The sequence below is a fragment of the Strix aluco genome, chromosome 3 (assembly GCF_031877795.1).
Source record: "Strix aluco isolate bStrAlu1 chromosome 3, bStrAlu1.hap1, whole genome shotgun sequence".
NCBI lineage: Eukaryota > Metazoa > Chordata > Aves > Strigiformes > Strigidae > Strix > Strix aluco.
The window spans coordinates 34,747,484-34,771,707 of record NC_133933.1 but is presented as its reverse complement, the minus strand read 5'-3'; the positions used below and the strand labels follow the sequence as shown (position 1 = coordinate 34,771,707).

The 24,224-nt window shown below is 41.4% G+C and overlaps 1 protein-coding gene across 3 annotated transcripts in view; it reads right to left on the bottom strand.

Annotated features, from left to right (window-relative positions):
• The window catches only part of EPAS1 (endothelial PAS domain protein 1), an 80,810-nt gene that overhangs the window by 23,969 nt on the left and 32,617 nt on the right, over window positions 1-24,224 (bottom strand). For all 3 annotated transcript variants that reach the window (XM_074818064.1, XM_074818066.1, XM_074818065.1), the window contains 4 exons: window positions 12,435-12,625; window positions 1,363-1,514; window positions 668-752; window positions 60-178 (listed from right to left, as the gene is read on the bottom strand). In XM_074818064.1, coding sequence (XP_074674165.1) covers window positions 60-178; window positions 668-752; window positions 1,363-1,514; window positions 12,435-12,625 — 547 coding nt within the window. The remainder of the gene's footprint in view (window positions 1-59; window positions 179-667; window positions 753-1,362; window positions 1,515-12,434; window positions 12,626-24,224) is intronic.

The window sequence follows — 24,224 nt, the reverse complement described above, 5'->3', positions numbered from 1 at the left end:
TCTACATGCTGAAGTGTCTTTTTACATCAGGAACACTCATTACAGCTAAAATATGGTACCTTCCATGTGGCAGACTTGAGGTTAACAGTTCTCCCTCTGTTGGTAACGGTGCATTTCATCCTCATGAAGAAGTCACGCTCAGTTGACATCTCTTTGCTTTTCTTTCCAAAGCCTGGACCTGTATAAGGAAAATAGCAAATGAGTTTTCTCAGTTTTGCTCCTTGATTTCTTCTATTTATAAGCATGAAGGATTCAATAGAAATAACAGACTAATTCTCAGGTAATTTACCTGCAGAGACCATCAAAGATGCACGGACCATTGAAAAGCAGTTTGTAGACCTCAGACTTAAAACTTTAAGAGGAACTTAAATGGGACTTTGTGCATTTAAACCTATGTTTTAGCTTGCAGCACACAAATCTTTGCAAAGTGTCACAAGTGAAAACATTATGCCTGCCTTAACTTGATGAAAGGAAAACACTAAACAAACAGTTCTTAAGTGCTATTATATATTAGCAATATTTGGCAAAACAAATCTGCAAAGTATTGAATAACAGTTAATGATTATCTAAGGAATGAAAATTCCCTTTACATAACTAAGAGATCTCTACTGTCAGCCAATTACTTCATTTGGTTATTTAAAAAGCAAAAGTGACTCTTCGTTATTACCATTTTTCAGACTCAGATTCTCTCGAATTTCTTCATGGTCACATGGATGAGTGAAGTCAAAAACGCTGTGTCCAGTTAATTCCACCTGTCCAGAAGTAAGAATATATTTAGCCAAATAAAAGCAACTAATAGTATTTATCTGGTTTTAAATACCGCCTATTCAGATAAAACTGGTCACTAGAACTAAGTGCATCAACAGGATGCTCACAGATACAAATCCTATGACCCCCTCTTTGTTTATCCTATGCATTAACTTTTCATTTTCTCCCCAGAACAATTCTCTATATTTGGATTTCACAGTGCAATTAACCACAACACCATCCACTGGTTATTTTCAACCCAGAAAGAGAAAATCCCCCAATCCACAAGGCAGAAAAGGAGGGACCCAAAAGAGCAGCTTTATCCCCTCTGTACCACAGTCTAAGGCACAAGTTGAATAAACACCCATTCTCCTCTCCACAGTAATATCTAGGAAGGCAAGTTTGCAGTCACCAAAGACACTACAATCTTGATAGAAAGGGAGAGGGAAAAAACCCCACTGTTGTCTGATGTGCAGAGTACCTGCCTGAGAAATAAGACATTTTATTTCCATTTTTTTTTTGCAGTGACACACAGGTGTTTTTCTGCATTTAGTCATAGGACTCGTTTCTAGGAATTGGATTACAAAGACAGGAGAGTGTTAGGGAACAAGTTACCTGGGTAAGACCCATGTATTTGTTGACATTCTCTGACAAAAAGATCATGTCTCCATCCTGTGTCACCACGGCAATAAATCCCTCCAAAGCTTTCAGGTACAAGTTGTCCATCTGCTGGTCTGCCTCTAGTTCATTCTCATTATCAGCACATACTAAGAAAAGAAGAAAAAAAGCACCTAAAGTCTTCAGCAACCTAGCCAGTCTTTTTCAACACAAGCACATCTAGTTACAAGGCAACAAAAAATTTTTCTGCTGTTAGAATTTCCTTTCCACAAACCTTCTGGTGGGGCCTTCCTTTAGAAGAAAGCTGTCTCCACAGTGTACGAAAAGGATGTCCTTATCACTATAAAGATATTTTTCTAAACTTTTTGGCAAATGCAACAGACCCTCTATTCACCTTTAGTGTGTTTCTGCAAGATGTGTTTTCAGTACATAACACCTACATACCCAGACACTGAAGCACATCTTCTTTGTGCACATTCTTTTGGCCACACACAACCTTTATATTCCTCACAGGCACAAAGTATAAGGCAAATCTTACAGAAGGTAAGTATATCTGTGCATTCCTAACAAATGTCTAACAAAAGACATTTTCATCACCTCACGTTTTCTCAGAAGTTCAAATACTTTTCCTATGAAGTGTGCCTAAATAGACCCCTCCACTCAGTATGGAGAGGTCTGTTAACACTACCTTTAATAGAAAAAGTATTAAAAACACTTATTTGAAGCCCTGTCAAGGGAATCTCTCTTTCATCTCATAAACCTCAGTATTCCTGGGAAGAACACAGATCCATCCCACCGATACCTCTCTTTTCATCTGCAGACATCAGAACTCCTTACGTGCCACCAAACTCTGACCAGTTTTGTCACCCACCTAAACTCCTCCTGTCCCACATGGAGGAGAGCCTCAGACCCCACTTACATCCCTTATGTTTACCCATGCAGATTCATGAGCCCAGTGCAACTTATCATTTTTAGAGAAGACGTGCCACTGTTGTGCTGATGTGGTAGAATATTTATTAAAGTTTTTTTTTGGTTATTCATTTTCCTGATGCTTTTTGGCTGTGCTGTAGAGACAACTGATGGCCCTGAGATGCTCTCCTTGTGTGTGCTCCACATTGCTCACCTCCTGCGATGAGAGGCAGTAAGTAGGCAAAGCCACAGGTAGGGAGGGAGGGAGAGGAGACGCAGCTCCTCCTAATGCCAGTCACCCAAGTGCCCATTCAGCACTCTTGCCTTCCCTTCTACACTTTTAAGCATGTCTCAGCTTCATGAATAAGAAGCCTGCAGGAGATGATTTGTAGATGAGCAGTATTGAAAAATTTTTGTGTAGGAGCTGGTCCATTAATTTCTTGACATGTTTTATGTGAAACTTCTGGGATTATTTATTACAAAACTATTTACAGATATCGCATCTGGTCTGCGTACCTCAGACACGCTGCAGTGAGCTTATCTTTATAGTTTTGTCGGTTAGCCTGCACATTTGTGATCAGTCATTGCAAATATGTGTAGTGGTAAGGCTCTGAATTCAGGGGCGAAAAGCAAGCAAATGAACAAAAACCCCCCTTATTGTCTCAGAATAAAGAATAACCGACTCAAAGCATACACTGCTGAAGATGCAAGGCCACAGGTAAGTCCCATCTAGGTGAAAGGTGCTCTATAGCGCAAGGCAGCGAGGATGATGTGAGAGGAGCTGCAGTGATGCTGCTCTCTGTGCCACTCCTTGGTGGCACAAGAGAGCTCCAGGCTGGGCCCACCACTGATACAGCTGGCCAGAGGCTCCAGCTGTAATTGCATCAGCCTTATTTGCAAGAACAGTGAGACTCTTAAATGAGTTTCTTGGAGAAATTGCTCTTCCTTGTTGGTTTAATGTTGCAATTTCAGCATACAGTTTTTGTTCTCTAGTACACACACTGCTAGCACTTGAGAAGAGTATTTCACAGCACATTCGTAATTTCCCTTCATGTTTCTTGTTGAAATACTCATGTTGGAAAAAGTCTAGAAGTGGGAATGGAGTATTGCTTTGTAAAATATTATTAGAAGTGGTTTGCGTTTAGTACTTTTTTGGATAGGGAAGGGACTGAGCCAAACTAAAGCAGTTTTTACTTTGAGGTATTAATGAGTTATGATTAAAGCATGAGCTCGATCTATATACCTCCTGCAACTGCACCTGCTAGTGCCTAAGGATGGACAGAGGTGTAGGCATTTGTAATGCAGAGCCCATGGAGCCACTGTTTCAAACAGATGAGTGGTGACAAAAAATGATGCTGGCTGCTGCTGCTGCACCCTCCTCCTGCTCCTCAACACCCCTCCCTGGCAGCAGCCCATTACCCATCCTGCAAAGAAGGGAACAAACGGACTCAGCCCCAGAGCCACTGGGAGCACTTGGTTTATCACCCTTTGCTTCTCAACGCAATCATTTGGTAGCAGGGAAGAGAAGATGCTCTCTGGGGATGGCCAGCACAGGCTGGGGATTTATCTTTTCATGTCCCTACTCTGCAATTCTAACTACACATCCAGGGGCCAGTTCCTCCTCAATACAAAGCAACTGACTTCAGGAAATTACATCAGGGCTAGCGTTTAAAATACAGAAAATACACAATAATACATTTGAATAGTATGCACTTTGACCATAATGACATTTAGGGAAGGGAAAAAAAAAAAAAAAAAAGAGGTAAGTGACCATCTGCTCCCAAGCTTGTTTCTGCTGTGTAAAGAATGTCAACGGTCTTTTTTTACTTTTCCGGAAGCAAACAAATGGTTTATTCAGCAGGGATCATGGCTATAGCCCAAGACAATCAGCCAAGTGTGGATTCAGAGAAAAAAAATTACTTTTCAGCTCTAACCCCAGACCCTCCTTTCCATTTTTTTTCCCAGCTCATTAAGTTTGCATTAACAAAACATGACCATTCAAAGGCAAGAAGGCTATTCAAAGCATTTGTATTCTTAAATGCCTCCAACAGTGAAAGACAAACATTTTACTTGTATTATCAGATGATTAAGTTTGCTTTTCCATGTATATAAATTATATTACTTATACAAACACACACAGAGGACATAAGATCACTCACATCAGGGCTGCAGGTTCAAACCTCTAATGTCCTAGCTGAGCACAGCACTTATAGTCAGCTTTAAAGCACTCAGTTACAGGGTTTTGTGGGATCAGAGTTCAAGTTTTTTTATTATTACCTTCGCCCAGCTGGAAGCATCTGTAATGTGGAGTGGGAGGAAGGAGGGAAGAGGGTTTGTGCTGTTGTGCACCCCCTCTCACATAACCCAAAAGCACTACCAAGGTGTTTTGCAGACACCCTCCAGCTTCCCTGGTAACTCAGTAAACCCCACCTCATCCCCTCCTTCCTTCCCCCTTAGCAGCCCTGGCCGCAGAGGCAAGGGAAGCTGGCAGATACCGCTTTCTTATAGTGCTTCATAGGGCATGATCAGGTTTCGAAGATGGAGCAGCTCTATTGAAGAAACTGTAGGCACTATCAGGCACATAAAGGTAGGTGACAAGTACCTCCAGGGGCCACTGTGCTCCTGCTGCCTGTCTATGCCTTGACTGTCCCCCATGAGCATCCCCTGGCAGTGTGCCCAGGGAAGCCCAGGCACTGGGAGATGCACCAAAGGCGCTCAGGTCTTCTGCTGTGTCCAGGTTCTTTGTGGTGGTAGCAAACACACAAGAGTCCCGGGAGGTGTCATCTGTGCTAAAACCCTGAATCATATTAGCTCCCTGAAGATCCTTACTCCGCAGCAAAGAAATATGCTGGGCATCACTGTGGCAGCCCTAGTATGCCCTGTATCAGGTAACTTAGTACAATGATGGCAATATTAATAATAAATAACAGTCCCTCATATGGTTGCAGTCACAGCATTATAGCTTGCTTGCTTTCTCCTGTGAAAATCACTAGCTACTAATACACAGAGGATATACACACATTAGGAGACTGAAGTTATTGCCAGCTAGCCAAAAACCCAGTTTGCTTTAGAAAGAATCTATTCTGCAGAAGAAAAACAAATAAAGACAGGGATGCTGCAAGCTGCTCCCAGAAATCCCTATTCTCTTTCACTTTGCTTTAAATTTTCTTCATTAATGTACCTCAGGGCTGGACTGGAGCATTAGCATAAGAAAATTCAGCTTCAAATGGAAAACATTTGAGAAAGCTGGGACCAAATGGAAGTGAGAGGTTAGCATGAGGAGGTGGGGGCAGAACTTCAGCCTTTGGTTTCAGGTAGATCTGAGGTTACTTTACCCAGGTAGCAGGACCCCATGTAGACTTGTCAGAATTTTCCAGTTCTTAAAGAAAGGTAACCGTGGACTTAGTTTACCCTGATTTTTAGGGGTTGCCAGCATTGCTTTTCAAAATAGCTGCTAACTAAATTTTGAAATAAGGATGTGTTTCTTGGGTTTTTTCCTATAACTTTTCCATCGCCCCTCTACTAATGGCAGTATCTCACTTCAGGCACCATGACAGTACAGTAGGGAGACTGGACTGCAAATATGCCAGTTTAACTATAAATTAATAGTACATTCAGTAGAATGAAGTGCTGTAATATTATTGTTCATATCATAGTTACATTTATGGATCCTGGCCAAGATGGTGCTCACGTAGCACTGGGAAGCCTATAAAGGAGGGAGAATCCCTGTCTAGGTGAGATGTTGAAACATGTCAGAGAGCCTCAGAGAAGTGCAGTGGCCTCCCTGGGGCAACTGTCATAGCTACAGCAGAACCAGGAACAGAGCAACTGTGTCCCATGTCCCAGTCTGATGGGTCATCTGCTGTTCATATTGCCCCAAGTCAGTATTTCTTAAGTCTGCATCAAATTTTGATACAGTATTTTTCAGTCCATGTCTCAGTCTGTATTAAATTTTGATAAGTATTTTTTAATCAGTTCTATTTTGAAAAATTTTCTAACCACCAAAGTAGAATTTATTCATCAACAAGAAACTTTGAACTGTAATGGCAAATGCTTATGCAGTGTTTATGATAACCTTTTATGCTAAAAATAGCTCTTGTAAACAAGCTTTGATTAATTCCCACTGTCAGGATGTGCACTGTTCCCAAGTTTAAGAACACTTTTTCCGTAGATGCTTGCTCATTTCCTTCAGTCCAACCTCTTGGAACGAGTCTGAAGGCTCAAAAATCAGGCTCTTACAAGAAATAACTGCTCAGGTATAAACAACCTCCTAGTAAACAGCCTATACTCCTCTCAACACCTTTGATCTGACTCAAAGGGACCTTTTTGGTCAGTTCAGAGGTAGAGAGTGATAAAAAGGATTTCTACTGGAGGTCACACCATCACCTCCACAGAATTTTCATGACTTTGTCTCTCATCTTGGATCCTGCAAGTACCAGAAAGTTGCTTGGTTATTGTGTATAACAGATACCACGCTATAGCTGCCACTCCAGAGGAGGGTTGTAAAAACTGCCTGATGCTAGTAGGCAAAAGTTAGGAAAGATCTAACAGCAGCTCCATCCTGCATCAGAGAGCGCAGCTTTGAGACAGACTTGTCTCTTCCTGGTTTCTTGTTTTGCATTAAAGGAAAGCAACTGATTTTTTTTTTTTTCCTTTTTCTTTTTTTCTGTCTTGACAGGGCAGTACATCCTGTTCAAGGGGATATTTTCAGTGTGTTCAATAAAAGCTTTCAATTTAGATACATCAAGAAAAAGCTACTCTTAAACTTCAAGCTGCAGGAAGGGCTCTTCAAGCGCACAAGCAACTTTGATAAAGAAAACACTTATGTTAGTGCTGTTTTGATTGCAGAGTTTGTATCTAGGCAAATCATTCAGGTGCTGCTCCTAAGAAGCTGCTTTGAGTCCTGCAGCCATTGGTCTTGAACAGCAGGACACAGCACCCCATCAGACCAGGCTTCCCAAGCCCTGTGGGACCTTCCAGAAAAGGGATATCACTTCAAGCAGCTGAAGCACTCAGCACCCAGCTCCACTCTCATTCCTAGCAGCACGGTTGGCACAAAACTATTTTTCCAATTTAATAAAAGCAAACAAGTAGACATGCTATTTTTAAAGCACTGTTTTATGCCACAATGGTCTGAGATTAGATGCAGCTTGTCCAGACATTCAAAAACAATGCCCACATCACTTGTCCCTACGGTTTGTCCTCTCCCTTAAAAGCCTGGAGAAAAGCTATTTTTTCCCTTCTGCTCCCTGCTGGCTTTCCGGTTCTGTTGTCTCCCTCCCTTGAAACAACTTCACACTGGCTTCCTTGTGGCCTCCCTTCTCCCAAACAACTTCCCGTCTGCTTCCCTGTCCCCTCCCCATTTCTGCTTCTGTCTGCCTGCACAGGAGCAACTCCCATCCAGTTTCCTTTGCTGGATCTCTACACAGAAAAGACACCCGGGTGACCACACAATTGGGACAGGATTAAAGAAAGCTAATAAAATTCTGTTTGCCTGATTAGCCTGACTAAGAAGTCTGTAGTCCTGGCACACAGAAACTCACTGGTACCAAGGAGTTCTGGTTCCTGTAATGCCTTTAGCATCAGAGTGGTCCAAATAAACACTTAAAATTATTGGCACCTCATGCTAACGCCTATACAGGCTTCCTAAAGTGGATTCTCTTCCTCATATTCAGACAAAAAGAGACTGACTGAGGCAGCCTTAGCAACTCTCATGATGTCAGCTGTTAATCAAGACAGCCATTCTTTAGCAAAAGACAGTTATTTCTCTTTTGTCATCTATTAACCCCCCAGAAAGTATTAGGCTAATTTACTAGCTATACTAGAGAATAATAGGGGACAAATACTGCTATCAATTTTTCTGACTATACTAAAGGACATAAGATCCCAAATCTGAAAGCTCCACTACCGCTAAGCATCGAACTGTCTATTTTCTGCAGCAACTTTATGGGAGCAAAACCTTGACTTGAAATGAACAAAGATCAGTTCTAAATTTATCCCAAACATTTGAATGTGATGATGGCAAAAATGTCTTATGCCAACAGAATTAGGACATCTTGAAAAATATTTAAGATGATCATATTCAAATGATATTTCTACTTAGCATTCCAATTATACCATGTACTGTTCTGTGCACAACATGGAAACAGTATTATAAAGCTATTGTTTCAGTTTGCTTCCTGTGATACTAATCTCAATCAGGCCGTCAGACGAACAGCCTGCATTTCTAAATGTTAAAGGCTTCCTCTCCAACATTCCCACACAGAATTGCCTACTGTGAAAATCAAAGGGAAATGTGTTACTAAGTAAAGCAGCAACTTTTATAAAGCAAAACCTGGTATTTTTTACCCTTTTGAACTCTGAGATATACAACCAGCTATTTCCTATTATGATAGGATACAAGGGCCAAGCTCAGGCCCTGCAGCGCCTGCAGGAGACGTGCACCCTGCAATCCAGAAGCCGGGATTTTTCGGAGGCACATAGTAGAAGAGCTCTCAATGAGGGGTCAGATTCATGGGCTCTGCCATTCACCTGCTGGAAGAATGTGGGCATAGACTTCCCTAGGTCTTGGCTTCCTGACAGATAAAAATCATTATGCAGACACAGCTAGTAAAACAGCCCGAGTTACACAAGTGAAAAGGCCTATTCCAAGTCATGGAATAATAGGAAGGGGCATGAGACGCTCAATGCCAGTGGACTGAGGCTGGCAAGTTGCCTACAGCCATCTCTGAAATCCCATCTGGAGCATCATCTTGCACAAAGCAGATGATGCAGTCCTGGGAAGGGCCTTGCTCTCTCTGCTCCCAGCAAAACTGCCATGAAATGAAGAGGTGCGTTTGCCTTTGAGAATCGTGCCCACAAGCAGTAGTGTAAAATAAAATCTGGGGTACCAGTAGTTTTCGATAGAATAAATAATAAATAACAAAAATGCTAATCAAGCAGTATTTTTTCTTTACTACCTTTTGAAGCATTTTTCAAGCTGCACTGCAAGCTTATTTTAGTGACATTGTATATATATAAATGCAGTAAATGTTATTTTAATGTCCTAATTAATGACAGAACAAATACTCCCACTTAACTCCAGTTTACACTAAGTGTCTAGCCCAAATAATCAAAACCATTTCCTTGAAGATAACATAAAGCAAAGAGGGGGTCTGCAGACTGGGGCAGGCGTTTACTTCAGTTTGCTGCAGTTCTCCACCTCCCCATTTCCCAGTTCACCCGTGAGAGACCACACCATAACACCCATGCTCCCTGTCAGTCAAATCAGGCTCCTCAAATACAATGCGGAATCAATGGCCAAATTCCGGTCTGCTAAACATGCATGTGAAATGGAGGCAGCTTTGCTTGGGGCTCAGAAAGGGTCTAGAGCACAAGTGAGAACAGGGCGTGGACAGGCATCACCCAAGCCCTGTGTCGATTATGCTCCACACTCTCGTCAAAACATGGGGAACAGCAAACCTCTTCATCTGTGAGCCAAAAGCTGTATCGAAAGCCTATTGCTTTGAATTAAATCAGACAGCAGACAGCCTTCCAGTGAAAGACACTATCCTTATAAAGACTGACATTATTCAGAGGCCTACCATCAAAGACTTAAATTCTGCGTTCAAAGGAACAGATGAGAAAAACAGCACCCATCAAACATTACCTATATTAAGCAGCTATTGTACAGCAATGGTGTTAATCAGTCCTGAAAGGCAGTATTTTATCAAGAAAGCTCACCTTCCAGAAACACCTATATTCAATTTTACAGCGTTGTCTCCTGAGAGCAAGAAACAGTTCTCAAACTGATAGAGATTTACTTTGGCCAGAGCAGTCCTCTTCATGTGAATCTCAGGAGTCTCAGCAAGAGTAAACTATTGGGCAGTTGCATAAGGAAGAAACAGTACTCTGAAGTCATTATCCTGCTAATGATAATGAAAGTTCTCTCTCTGATGCCACTTTATTCCAGTGCCTGATAAATTTTATCTTTCAAATATTCAGGGCTTAAATTTTCAGCCTTGTTGTTTAGCTTGGCTAATTTAAATGTTAGCTATACTCAGAAGAATATAAGTAGCAGATGAGGCCTTTGCAAGCAAACTGGCTTCCTGGCTTGAGTTCTTTCATTTCAGTGTATTCTCATCATCAGAAAATAATACCCAGCTCTTCCAGAAAATCAGTCCCTTTAAAGTACCTTAAATTCAATTCCTCAGAATAGAAGCACTAAAGATTCTAAAACCCCTATCTACATTTTCAGCATCTAAAGATGCAGCGATGGACAAATCTGCATTTGACTAAACACACAAATTTTAATGAGAGGGCTTACTCCAAGTCAATATTTAGACCGGGGAGGTGCATCAGATTTAAGGTTAAACAAATAACTAACACAGAGAAAGACTGGAATATTAAATCACAACTTGTTGCTACTGTAACATTTCATTTCCAGATTCCTTTCTAGCTGCTGGGTCCTGGTTTGTACTTCAAGAGAATGTAAATCAGATACATGAATCATATTGTTTTTCAAACACTGTCACAGAAAAATCATATATGTATGGATATGTATGAATATTATATGCATATATTGAGTTGTCATCACTATCAAATGATATGAGCCTAAGCCTTAAACACTACAGAACCACTAAAACAAACGTTTTATCTGTAGATTTTTCCCTCACCAAGAAAGCATTTGAGAAAGTTCACTTTAAATTTAGCAGCTTTCAGGTGAGCAAATGGCTTTTCTTATGATGACAGCATCACACTATTTCATGTCAAGTTTCACAGACACACTATTATTTATATCACCTGTTACAGCCCTTCAGAAGTTTGCTTCTCCTACACTGTGACAGTCTCTAGTTCATGCCATATAAATATTTGAAAAGCTGAAGCTGAGATTTTATGAGAAAGTTATTAACAAATTGGCTTGGTGTATGGCATGTTTAAGAACATTCACCTATTTACACAACTTCTTCAAGTATTAATTACAGGACAAAATCAGAGATGATTTCCAAACAATGTTCACCAAATAAACTTTTTTTTTCCACAGAAGTAAATGTTAAAATCAGATTCTGTAAAATAAGATGAAAATACCCACATTTTATAGAATAGTCTTAGCAGAAGGAGAAAAGCTACAAAAATTACAGAGCATCCAGAAACAAAATTGAATTTCTCATATCTTTCAGACTAACGAACAACAAATCAACAGCATACTCTTCCACAAAATGAGATACTTCCTAATAACATTTATTAAAGTAATTGTTATGGTATGACTCAACTTTTCTAAAGAAAGGAAGTGCAATCGTGACCTTTTGGGGGGTTTTGCCATTAATGAAAAGATGAAATTTTGGGTTTACCTTTCACAAACAATGCAGGCATTGTTTTGTTAACGTATTCTTGACACTTATAGGTCACCATGTGAATGTTCCCCCAGAAACATCAGTTGTTTTCACTGATCTCACAGGCTACTCAAACCACAGATTTTCATTGAAGTGATTATTCAAGTATAGGTGCAAAATAAGCATATTATTAATTTTGTCAGTTTTCACAGGCTATGAAAATGATGCTGGTTCACATTTCCTACTAGTCCAACATGAGCAAGATTCTGATTACACAGAAAGTCCATTCATGTTGAGTATTCAAAAGTTGTTTGCTTTAGCTATCTTAGTCTACCTTGTCATAAATGATCTACCTACTACTCATTACCAGCATATAGCACTGTTAGTCCTTTCAAACGAAGTACTGGACCTTCAGAACTTCCCAGCTGCCTTTTGAATGCACTGGCACAAACATGCTGGCCACACCAAATCAAAATTTTCTTGTTTCAGCATGGAAGCTTGAGATGTATGTTTGAATTCTGATTAAATTCTTAAAAGTTTAAAATGAGCTTAATAAACCACATTCAATAATTTTGAGAGGTTTTTTTTAGAGAAGCAAAACTGGATCAGTTATTTTGGTAATGAAGATACTATATGACTAACATCACTCAGATTTTCCTATCCCACTTAAAATATACATAATTCTGATGAAAAAAGCCTACCAACATATCTTTAAATCTAGTTGTATTCTCACAACACAAGCAGTTGTGTGTCCTGTTCTCACATAAGGACGCACTCAGAGAATAATAGGCACAATCTTACCAAGCTGCCATCAACTAGCATTGACAACTTCTTTCAGCGAGATCTTACCTGAAGAGAGAAGCTTGTGAGTGCGTAGGAAACTGATTGCCAGGCGCATTATGGATGCCTTGTCCAGGTGGGAACTGATGTTGTGGGGCAGGGGTAGTTCATGTGCCAGTTCATAGAAAACTTCAGTCTCTTTGCTTCTTCTGCACCTTGCTGCATCTCTTGATTTTTCCTTCCTCCGTTCAGAACTGCTCCTGGTAGGTAAAGGAGAAAAAGGAAAAAGCATTTCTTCATATGCAATTCATGACCTGAGAGAGGCACTTACAGGAGTAAATATTCTCAGTAGTGAATCCATTCTGTCAACTGGTTTAAAGCAACTGACCAGACTTTAATATCTATTTGTTTCTTTTAAAATGGGATTTAGGAGAGGACTGCCACATCTGGAAAGGGCTCTGATCCTACGCAAGTCAGCCTTTGGATACCCTGAGTCCCCGTTGAGTGCAACAGGATCAAGATCTGCCTTAGGCAAGAGATTTGAAATGAAATAGCGAAATAGGGAACTATTATTCCTGGAATTCAGTAAGTGTTAAAAATAAACATTTTGTTTGTTCAATCTAAATTAATTTACTCAAAAAATACTCTGGAATAAGATGACAATCCATTTTAAAGCTGGAGCAATTACAGTGCATGTGGCTGTGTCATAGAGTTTCAATGGCTGTACCCCACATTAAAATAAAAGTGATAATAGGGTATCAAACTGTGCTTGTATATACACCTGTCTCAGCTCTTAGTCCAACACTACTCTGTAAAACCACCTTTCCTTGACCATGAAGGACACAAAATGGGAAAGAAAATGCTGTTGCTTGCAAGAAACCCTTCCTTTGTAGAAGCTATTCTAATCAAATCACCATCTCTCCATTGTCTATGAAAATAGGTTCCTTCTTGAGTAAAATAACATGACCGATAGAGCCAGCCTCCTTGAAACTCTGCAGAGAACAGAAGAGCAGGAAATAATGAAGGGAAAGGCATTTTATGAAACAAGTATGCAAAATTAAGCCAACGAGGTACATAAAGCTAAATTTAACATGCAAGAAACACACAGGCTATATGTATAATGGATCTGGAATAGAACATTTTAAGAGGGAACTTCACTGACTCCAAGGTTCTTTTATAAAGTACAATTCTTATTTCAGAACATGAAGAACCTGAATGCATTCAAAGCCATCAGCTATTTCAACCCCATGTAAGTCTGCTGATACTACAAGTTTCCTTCACTTACATGAGCTGAGGTTGCACCTTAGTCACATCACACAGAATATATTCCTTTTCAGGCAGACGCCTGTAATACTGTACCAGTGCAAACAACACAGCTTGGATGAGCACAGAACAGGGTGTGGAGAAGATCAGCCTTTTTTGCTGTTGTGGCTACATACTCATTTCTAGAATCACCAGTGGCAGCTCTCCATTTGCAAGGCCTGCCTAAAAATGAAGCATCCTATAACCTGCTTTTTCCAATGTCAGTATAAAATAATGAGCCAACATACTAAAAATGGATCAACCAAAACCCAACAAACTATCAAAACAGGGTATTTCAATAAATATATCCTCTTGTATGAAAATGATGATGAAAACAAATATTAATTGCATCACTTAATCCTAGAAACTGTTCCAATCATAGCTGGTCTCATGAAAACTGCATAAAATAGAAAAGACTATTAATAGATTGTAATGTATTCTAAAGATGACCAATTCTAGAAGACCTAGACTACCTGCAAAAGCTTCTAGCATGGAAACTGCTTTGTAAATTAGAAAGAAGAAAAAATAGCCAGGGTGCATGTTAAATGCTGAGTAAAGTTACAGTAAGGTGTTTGCTTGGGCCCAGGCAAGGCTGGCATTCAACATCATCCGAAGCAGACAAGTGCTCACCACTCATCAGTAGGGCCCTCATGCTGCAAAACACGTGAAGCTGGGCATATGCTGAGGGATCAGATAGGTGCTCACCAGTGGGTGTGCTAACAGGGCAAGGGGCCTCATAAATGCTTACAGTATCTTCTCAAGATCCACCATCAGCTCTCAGCAAACCTCTTTCACAATTATTTTGCCTGAGGCAAATATTTTCTAACATGGCGTCTGTTACAGGAGGTATGCACGGGATGAGACCTACACATGTTTCAGTACATAACGATAGGATACAACTTTGATAATGACTTTAGGGACATCACTGGAGCAAACACCAACCTGTCCAAGTTTGAATCTAAAGGATCAGATATTCAAAAGGTGACACTAACTCCTTACTTCTATCCTTGCCAAGTAAGTCATACTACCCATATAAAAAGAAGTCCCTTTGCACAGCTGTCCAAAAAGGTACAACAAAATGTCCTGTGTCCTCCCAGGGCAGGTGCTGGGAATGGGAAAGCCACGTGAACTGCTTACACCCATGCTCCTTTCAGAGGTAATTCTTGCTCTCTAAAGAAAAATGTGTCTACACTGTGCCTATAAAGATGCCAGACTGGGAACAAATCTTCTCAATTTTTAATTCTACCAACAAAATGACAGAGTAGAAATAAAACAAAACCAAACAGAACAAAAACTATGTGACAATATTTGCGAGAACGTCCAACTGCAGCTTGGAAAAATTAACTTGAACCATAAACACACTCACAGTTTTCACGTTAGAACCAACTTGGGCAAAACCAACCCCTCATTTAAACACGAAACTTTGGGAACTAAGGCCAAAGCCGTGTTGCAATTCGTGCAGTAAAAACGGGTTGTATAAGACAGGGTCTCTCATGACGCCACTCCAGCCACAAAGAAAAATATTTAGTTTTGTTAACCTCTGTAAATACAATTTTGAAGTGTGGCTAATGAAACAAGCTGGTTTCATTAACCATGGGTTGCTCAAGGTTTCTAATAACTAATGCTATGAGCAGAGAATGATTTTTTTTCCACTGTGCTGCAGATGCTTTCCCTCGACACTGCTTCTGACTGTCATTCTTGGTTTCTCTGCAGAGAAACATCATCACACACTGCTCACATCAGAAAACAAGGGGAGGAATCAGCCTGTCTTGTTGCTTTCAAAAGACTTTCTTGCTCACCCATTATCATTTTAAATAAACAAACATTTTGCTTGTTAAGCATTTCCCCCTGTAGCTTCCTGCACCTCAGTTTTCCTCCCCTTCTTGCCTCACTCAGCACAGCCTCACATTGTGTTGTTATTGTAGCCAGCCCAGCAGAAGCACACCCAGGCCCAGAACATCCCCGTGCCACTTGTCCCATGCAGCTTCCCCCCTCCTTGCAGAGAGACATGTACGCTTGCTTGCCGTCCCTCCCAGGGACATCCACAGTCATTCTGTGCTTACTTGGCCTGGTTGCAAAAGCATCGAGTGACAGAATTCTGCAAAAAGCAATATTTTCACAGTTTTTGTTTGCAGATGGCAGGCCATTAAGTCTCTCTGCAGTTACCCCCATTTTATGCCCAGGATTATTATTTTGCCCATGGCGAGGCTGGACTACCCACAGCTAGAAGGTGAAAATGTAACCACTCCACAACCTGCCTGTTTGAAGGCCAGGAAGAAAGACTGACACAAATACTCTTCACACATCATTAGGGCAATAGAGAAAAGGCCCAGGCTCTAGCTAATTTATGAATCATTCCCTCCCAGCACATAAACCACCCACTTATGTGGCAAAAAAAGAGCACATGTGTGCGTCACTGCTTGGAGAAAGTGACGCAAGCATAAGCAGAAACCTCACTCACACAAACCTGTGTCAGATTTTTAAAAATGTAGAGGGGAGAGAGAGGAGAAAGCCACCCCAAATCAAGCCACCCCCCCGTACGCTGGTGCAAGGCCTGGAGGTACTGCAGGAGAAGCCTCCTGGGAGCTCCCTGACACATGTTCCTTCAGGACTCCCAGGATCCAGTGGATAAAACCCCACTCAGCCACACAAGCACCCTCACGTTGTCATCGCAGCATGACCATTCTCAATAAAACTACAAGAAAGGAAGGGAAAAGCTCAACTGTCCATTGGAAACAGGGAGACCAAGCTGAGGAACAGGCCTGGGGACTCCATTCAGGACTTGGCTACCCAGAGGGTGGCTGGGAGGCTCAAGGAGAAGGAAAAGGAAGGCGCCGCTTCCCAGCAAGGACTCTCTCAGGGCTGCTGGATGATGTTCCAGGGCCACAGTGAATGGAATAGTTAAGGTGGTGCAGGCAGTTCCCCACCACAGAACACAAGTATGGCACTGTACCCCCAGGATGGCTGTTTACATGATTTCCCACTCCCTCCCGGCATGTTTAGTTTGTGCTCTGAAAATAGAATTTACAGGCCGACGCATGTGAGCAAAGATGACAAGCAACTAGCAAGTATTTGCCCACTCAGGTGAAGCTTCTGAATTTTCAGGAGCAAAAGCTCTCCGTGCTTCTCTCCATAACCCAAATAACAAACCAGTCCCAAGGGGACCCCCATGCAGGGGAACAAAGCAGATAATCCCACTTGCCGGAAGCATCCAAAGGGGTGTAGGAATGCCCTGCACAGATCCCGGGAGCCAGATTCCTATCCCCTTGTTCATCTCTGACAGCCCCTTGCAACACATCTTCACCGAAATTGGCGGGAATGCCTGCAGATCAAGGTCTTGCATGCCCGGGGTGAAGATCATAATCTGGCTTTCTGAAGCCTCTCTCACTGCAGGACTGGAAACTCCAGGCACAGCAACTTATTGGCAAAACCTGACACCCCACATAGCTGGTCTGGCTTAAATAACCTTGCAAAACTATTGTGTCAGCTTCAGGATTGTCTTCCCAGTGCTCACTGCTGTGATGGCTCCAGACTTCAGCAGCCAGGAGAAATGCTGGGGCAGCCAGCCTGGGCCAGGGCTGCTCTGCTGCCACTGCCCTGCCTGAGCACTCGCAGAAGGTACCTGCGACCCAAACACAGTGGGGATCGGCCACACACACAGTGGGGCAAACAGACCACCCCCCCACACGGGAGCTTACGCACAGGCGTACGGTGTCACTCACTGGTCTGCAGTAGGATTAGGCACCCACACAACCCTCCTCAGCTCATCAGACAGGGACTGACCTGAGGTTTTGCTCCCATTTCCACTGACTGTGACTGTATTCGCTCTATGCGGTCCCAATCCTACCAGTACTTCATCTCCACCAGTGATCTGTGCCCACCACCTCCACCCATACATCTCCCTGGTCCTTCCCACATGCAGTTACCTCCTCAAAGCCCGTGGTACCCACTCAGCTGACGATGGTGCTGGGTGGTCTGCTTCAGCAATGATCCCTTCTGTCAAGGACATCAGTGGCCTCCTTTAAGCTGACGGAAGAGACTTGCAAAGGTACCAATCTTCTGCTTCAGGGGTTTGTTGCTCTCAACAAGTCCATGTGGGTCGAAACTTTGGTTGTGCACACACACACGCTTGTTTGTTTAAGACTAGGCAGCACAGTAATTGCACTGAACTACACTCCCACCTTGTAGGCTCCAGATCACAGAAGCTTGTAGAGAAATTGTAATCCTCACCTTGCATAAAAATACCTTACATGAAACCTGGTAGCCTTCACTCATACATACATACTGCGTGACATATTCGTACAATGCTTTGTTCAGATTGACTCGCTTGAGTTTACTTCATGATTTTGGTGACCCTTGGACTTTGCTTCAAACTGCCATGTATGCAAGCTAGTAAAACAACAAGCATATTACTTTATATCCAATGGCAGGTTATTAAATGTTTCTAGCTCCAGCACTTTAAAGGTCAAGAATCCGCAGTTAATTAAGCTGTCACATGAAACTTCTGGTAGTAAATGCTCATTTCAAATGGTTTAGAGTTAAAGCTTCAAATGCTAACTTGCAGAACAAAAATACATTCTAAGGATGCAAAGATAAGAAAATATTTTACAGTACAGATAAACGAAAAAAGATCAGATGCTTATTATAAAAAAGATTTTTCAATTCAAATCTGTAAAAACTCAATAAAATATTTTAACAGGCAGGACTATCTTAGATAATAACAAAGATTTATTTCAAACTAGCAAATCCATTTTTTGCTGCATGTTTATATTTTGCTTTACCTTCTGCTCAGCAAATCTCTAGGTGATTTGAACCAGAATAATATCTACAAAGGAGTTTTGCTGACTGTGAGGCACTCCATAGCTATCTCTGAACCACACCACTTGACGGCCCCAGCGATGTGCTTGCACAGACAACCAAGCAGCCAGCAGTCATGCTTACTTAGCCTTAAAATTCCTTTGAAAAGTATTTGTAACCATTCTACCTGACAAGCAGTTTATTCTGGATGGCATGCTGTGCTTTTGAAAGCCCCCCCCATTAAAGTAATAAAAATGACATCAGTAAATAAAAAGCGCTACAAACAGCAATTTACTCACTCACCAGGAACTCGGGCCAAACTGTGAAAGCTGTGAATGAAACCCGTACACGGTGCCATACAGAACTCTCCTTATACCTCTTTCCAGTTAAAATAATTATCTCTAAAGTCTGAGAAGACACCAGGTGTCCAGGTTCAGCACACTACCAAGAGCAATAGGAAGGGGAAGGACACAGAATTATTCTTGGATAGAGAGAAAAAAAAAAATGGCTTGAAAATATGTAGCATGCTCATGATGGGGAACTGCTGAAGCAGTGCTGCTGCACATTGGGATATGGTACCCAGTACACAGACAAAACAAATACAAACAATGCAAAAATGGGGAATTTGTTAATAGAGGAAATGAGAGTTCGAAGGTAACAAGAAAAGCTACTAGCAGAAAGGGCTACTACAAAAATAAGGAAATGAAATACCTTCCACCCTTCCTTTAAAGCTGGCCTTACAGTAACTCACCACTGAGTCCTTGATTTGATTGGGGGATTTCTTGTGTTTCTGTACATACCCACTAAATAACAAATCACTGCTAGTTCAGTAAAGCTTGGCACCTACTGCCGTATCAATACGTGATGCAATTCTTTCCTTTAAGTTTAAAACTAAAGGCTAGATGAGAGTCAGGAAAATCCAAAATAGGAGTGTCACAGGGACAGATGAGGGAAGAGTTCCTGTTAAGAGCAAGGAACTAATTTCCATTCTCATTAGGCCTTTTCAAAGGATGCTTGGCACAATGATAGGGTACTGGGCTGGTACAGCTAGAGTATCAAGAGATGAGGCTTAAATGAATACCAAATTTTTGGTGTATTTGAGCATATTTATGATAGTCACTAAGTCCATGTCACCCTAGGACCACCACAGCTGAGAGTAACACAGCCAGGAATATATTTTCTTGAATGGGGAACACATCTGCTCTTTAGATAGGTTAAATTCCATATGAACTTTAAAACCACATGTAAGACTGTAACTTCTCCAAGTCTGAAGCTCTGATGGTACCTTTAGTCTTAATAATTAAGTGGATTTGTATTTTATTTGTTTATTTTCATGAACATTCCTGGCAAAATTTATTTTCATGAACATTTCTGAAAAAAAGGTGGTGCTGACACAAAAAAGCATTACACCTATACAGTTTTAAAATGCTTATAGCACTAGCATATTTTTTATACCACTAACTGCATTTAATGCAGCTACTGAAAGAAAAACACTTCGCACCTGCAATTTAAAGTATCATTGTGAATACTGACTAAAGTTGCCACAGCAATTAAATGGTACTTTGGGAGTGCAATGTTGAAAACCTTACTGAAGCTATAGGAGCACTTGTATTTTTTTTTAAAGCATTTAGGTTCACAATATGTCACCAGAGTCTGATAAATTTAATCACAGTAAGCAAAACAACATCTATGGGATTTATGTTCTACTATTTTTTCTCTAGTTTTATGAGTACCTTGAACCAGAAAGATAACTATTAGGATTTCAGCAGCCATTTATCTGGACCTGGATTATTTTACAATGCTGTGAGTGCAGCCCGTCCTGCAGTCGCCACACCAGCACGAGCCTGGTACCTTGGAGAGGACATGCCAAACATGTTGCTCCTGGGGCAAGGCATGCGAGCCCCACAGTGTGCAGAGAAGATGCCAGGCTGCTGTTTGATCAGCAGTTAGAGCAGACAGAGGCATTGCCTTTTTGCCTTTTCAACCCATTCCCTGAATCAGGGCTAGATAGCAGAGAGATTTTTCTTGTGACTTAGTTTTCAGGCAGAGCAGCCTGTTCCAAGTCACTGTGTGCTCAGCAAGCCCCAGTGCTGGTCACAGAAAGGGTCAAGACAGCTCTGGATCACCTTTGTAAAGCTGCTGCAGCCCATGCTTAAAACAGATCAGTGAAATACCTCCTCCATCTTCTCAAATAATAAGGAAATTTGGAGAGGAACAAGCAGCCCAGCATACAGTCAAATCTTGAATGGTGGAGCACAAAGTCATCTAAACTCAGTCTTCCCTCCCCAGACTGCTTTTGCTCTGCTCTGCTCCATCAAGATACAGGATCATGGATTCCTTCCCTGTTGCAATCAACTCTTTGATACCAGCCAAGATACAGCAAGCTTCAGAGATAACCTGCAGACTAAAAAAGCTTGCCACTAAACCCACTAAACAATACAACAAAAAGGACTGTTTCAACTTTGGCCAAAACTGAACTTGCTTTTAAATCAGCAAATTTTGGGGGGATGATAAACGTGCCACTCTGCTTTTCCCTAGTTTCCACTTACATGTTCACGAGTCCCTGCAACACAGCTAGAGCTGGAATTGCACTGCAGCAGCAGGAATAAGGTTATGACAATGCACAACCCGAGATCTCTATAAATGATTTGTGTTTGAGAGATTACAGATCCTTATCTTGTGGCATTACTTGTAGTAATCAGTCAATTTTGACAGCTAATCTAGACGTCCATAGACATTGTTGCTCAGAAGCTCAACAGGTATTGCTAAGATCTGCTTTCAGATAACTCAACTATTTACCTGCTCTAAAAAACACATACCAAAGGATGTGCTTTATCTCTTCACCAGTGGGTTAAAGCTAAAGGTGAACAAAGTGCAATTTGCAGGCTGCAGCGGGGGGTGGGAAGGGGCAGAATTTAAACTCAAAATCAGTCTCATTTTTCAGATGGGGCACTGACCACATCCCAGCCCATACCAAACCACAACCAGCATTATCTATCAAGATGGTGCAACTGCAGGTAAACAAGGACAATTTTTCAATTAAGCTTTATTTCAAGCCTAAGGGACAAACATGGCATCATATGACTTTACTGTCAGGGGTATGTGTATCTTCACAGCCTCACTATGTGAGGCTTCAGCCTCAAACTCACTCAACTGTAAACAGTTGAGACTCACGACGAACACTGTTGACAAATCCAAGTTTTACGACTAACTCTGTGTTACGCCTTGGGCAATACCCACCGATGCTTGCAGGTGAAAACCTTGGTGCTTCGGCAGGCTCGGACCAATATTCCATGACATTTTTATCTCGTCACACTGGCACATTTGCTGACAGGTTCACACAAGGGGCCCTTGTGGGTAGGAACAATGAGAGAGGCACACACAGCGCAGGAAAATGGGTGGTGACCACCAAGGGCTGGAAAAAAGCCTCTTTCAAGGGAAGGTCTTTGAAAACATTCATTACACCCCACCCAGCTATTTTCACTACAATATTTCAGTACATAAAAACAACACAGGAAAAATAAACAGCCCACCCTTCAATATGTCATAGTTCTCCAACCCCTGAAAAGAGATCAGCAAGCCATAAAGATTTAGAAATCTTCACCAAATGGAGCCATGTAAGAGGTCTGAAAGCATCCACCTAAACCTCCCCCATCACCCTTCTTCTCTCATGCATCTCCAGGCTCTCTAGGTAAGCTGACTCAATTAGACATTTTTTTCCAGAGTAAAGTAACAAAAATTTAAAACAGTATTGACTAGTAAATAAATGATAGTGAGTATTTATAGAGATTATAAAGTAAATCTACTGCCACAATTTAAAAAGCTGCTATGTAAGTGAACAGCCTTTCACAATGCACTTCAGCTGCTTTTTTTTTTTTTTTTTGCTAATTCTGTCAATTAAAACAGTAGCTAGAACTAATAAAATATTTAAGATAAAGCAACTGCAAGACAGAAAAGAAGCAATAAAGCCAATCCATAATGAAATGGGTCTCTGAAATCAGCATATAGTCAAAGACTAGAGGCCAGTCTTTAAAGGTATGGAGGCTGTGCTCTCACAGTCTTGTCTCCATTGCAGTCAGCAAAGTTTCCAACAGAGCAAAGATGGAGCAAGTGAACCCCTCAGCCTTGGGAACACAAACAGAGCTCCTCCTTCTCCTAAGGCTTTGGGCTGCTCTGTGATGATGCCCTCTACAGCACCGTTACTCCCAAGTTCAGTATATAAAGACAGCAGAGCACCTACAAAGGAAATTGGGTTGCTTCGTGTCACTTTGTTTCAAGCACAGGGTCTCCATGTCGGATGCTCTAAAGACTGCAGTGGTGGCACACCCCAGCTTGAAATGAAGATGTTTTCATCTCCTTTACAGAAGGCTCAAAAAGATCATTAAAATTACTTTGTGCCGTTGCCTGTTAATAAGCTGTAACTTGTCCTTCCAAAGGGTCAAATCTTCTGATAATAAAATTAAGAAAAAAGCTCTTGCAGTAAAATCTTTATGAAATTATGCCAACTCTTCTTTACTTTTTGGACCTTAATAATTTTAATGTGCTCTCAGTTATGATAGAAGCTAATGGTTTCTCCCTCTCTATCTCTTGGTGACTTGTAGCCTTTACAGTAAGAAGATGGATGTCCACAAAGACAGATTAAACAGCCATTTCTTTGGCAAGCAGGGAATAATAATTCTTGAGAATAACAATACAGACAGTCTAAATTTTGATCATTCCATGTAACACAGTTTCCTCTACTTCCTGCAACAACGATCAAGTACAGAACCTGAGAGCCAGGCTACGTTTTTTGCTCTCCGGGGTGTGAGTTTTGTCTACAAAAATCCTGGGACACAGCTCATTCTTAGTTCCTGCTTTCTTTTCAGCGGGCTGTTATTTTATACAGAAGCTCTTTAATTGTCCCTCTCCTCTTAATTAAGTTGTTAGGTACACTGTAATAGTGATAACTTTGCATGCTGTGATATTGATCTCTCATTAGTATTCAAGTCTGTCACTAGTTTAAGTTGATAAAAATTGAAAATTAGTAGCTTGAGCTGGGGTAAATTGTATTCTCCTCTTACTATGAAGGAAAATCAAAGGGTCAGGCAACTTAAGCTGCCTGGTCAGAAAACCAGCAGTCACTTCAGCAAAGTTAGGCAACTCCTCTAAAATTACAGCTAAAATCAGAGGCTGGAATGATGTAACTCAGGGGCAATCAGTGCCTTCTCTGTCCACCCCCCAACACACACCTTCAGCTCCTGGCAAAGCCTCCTTCAGCTCCTGGCAAAACTCTGAGGAGCCTTCTCATGGCTGACCTGCCTCTCAGCACCCACTGCTGCGGCAGAAGCCAGAGGGACATCGAAACTCCAGTACTCAAGGAGGAAACAGTGGTGGCCTCTCCACACTCAACTGCAGTATTTCAAGTATTTTAAAAATTAAGGCTTGGTTCTGCGGGGAAATGGTCGCTAGCTCTTCTGACGCATTGCCCTGAATAACTACTTGCTAAACACAAACTTTCAAAGGGAACTGATATAAGGGCAGTCTGTGTTGTAATACAAAGTAAATAACTGGATGCAGTCTTTCTCTTTTGGTGTTTCTTGCTATATCACTTCCTTTCCTACTACTACCTACTAATTCCTTAAACTTCTATGTATCTACAATCAAAGGATGGTTACTGTATACAAAAATAAAAGATGATGACAAATGGGAAGCAGCAATGCTAGCAAGCATTCAGTGTGTATACAAAAGTAAATTCACATGACCATATTTCTTCATATTTTA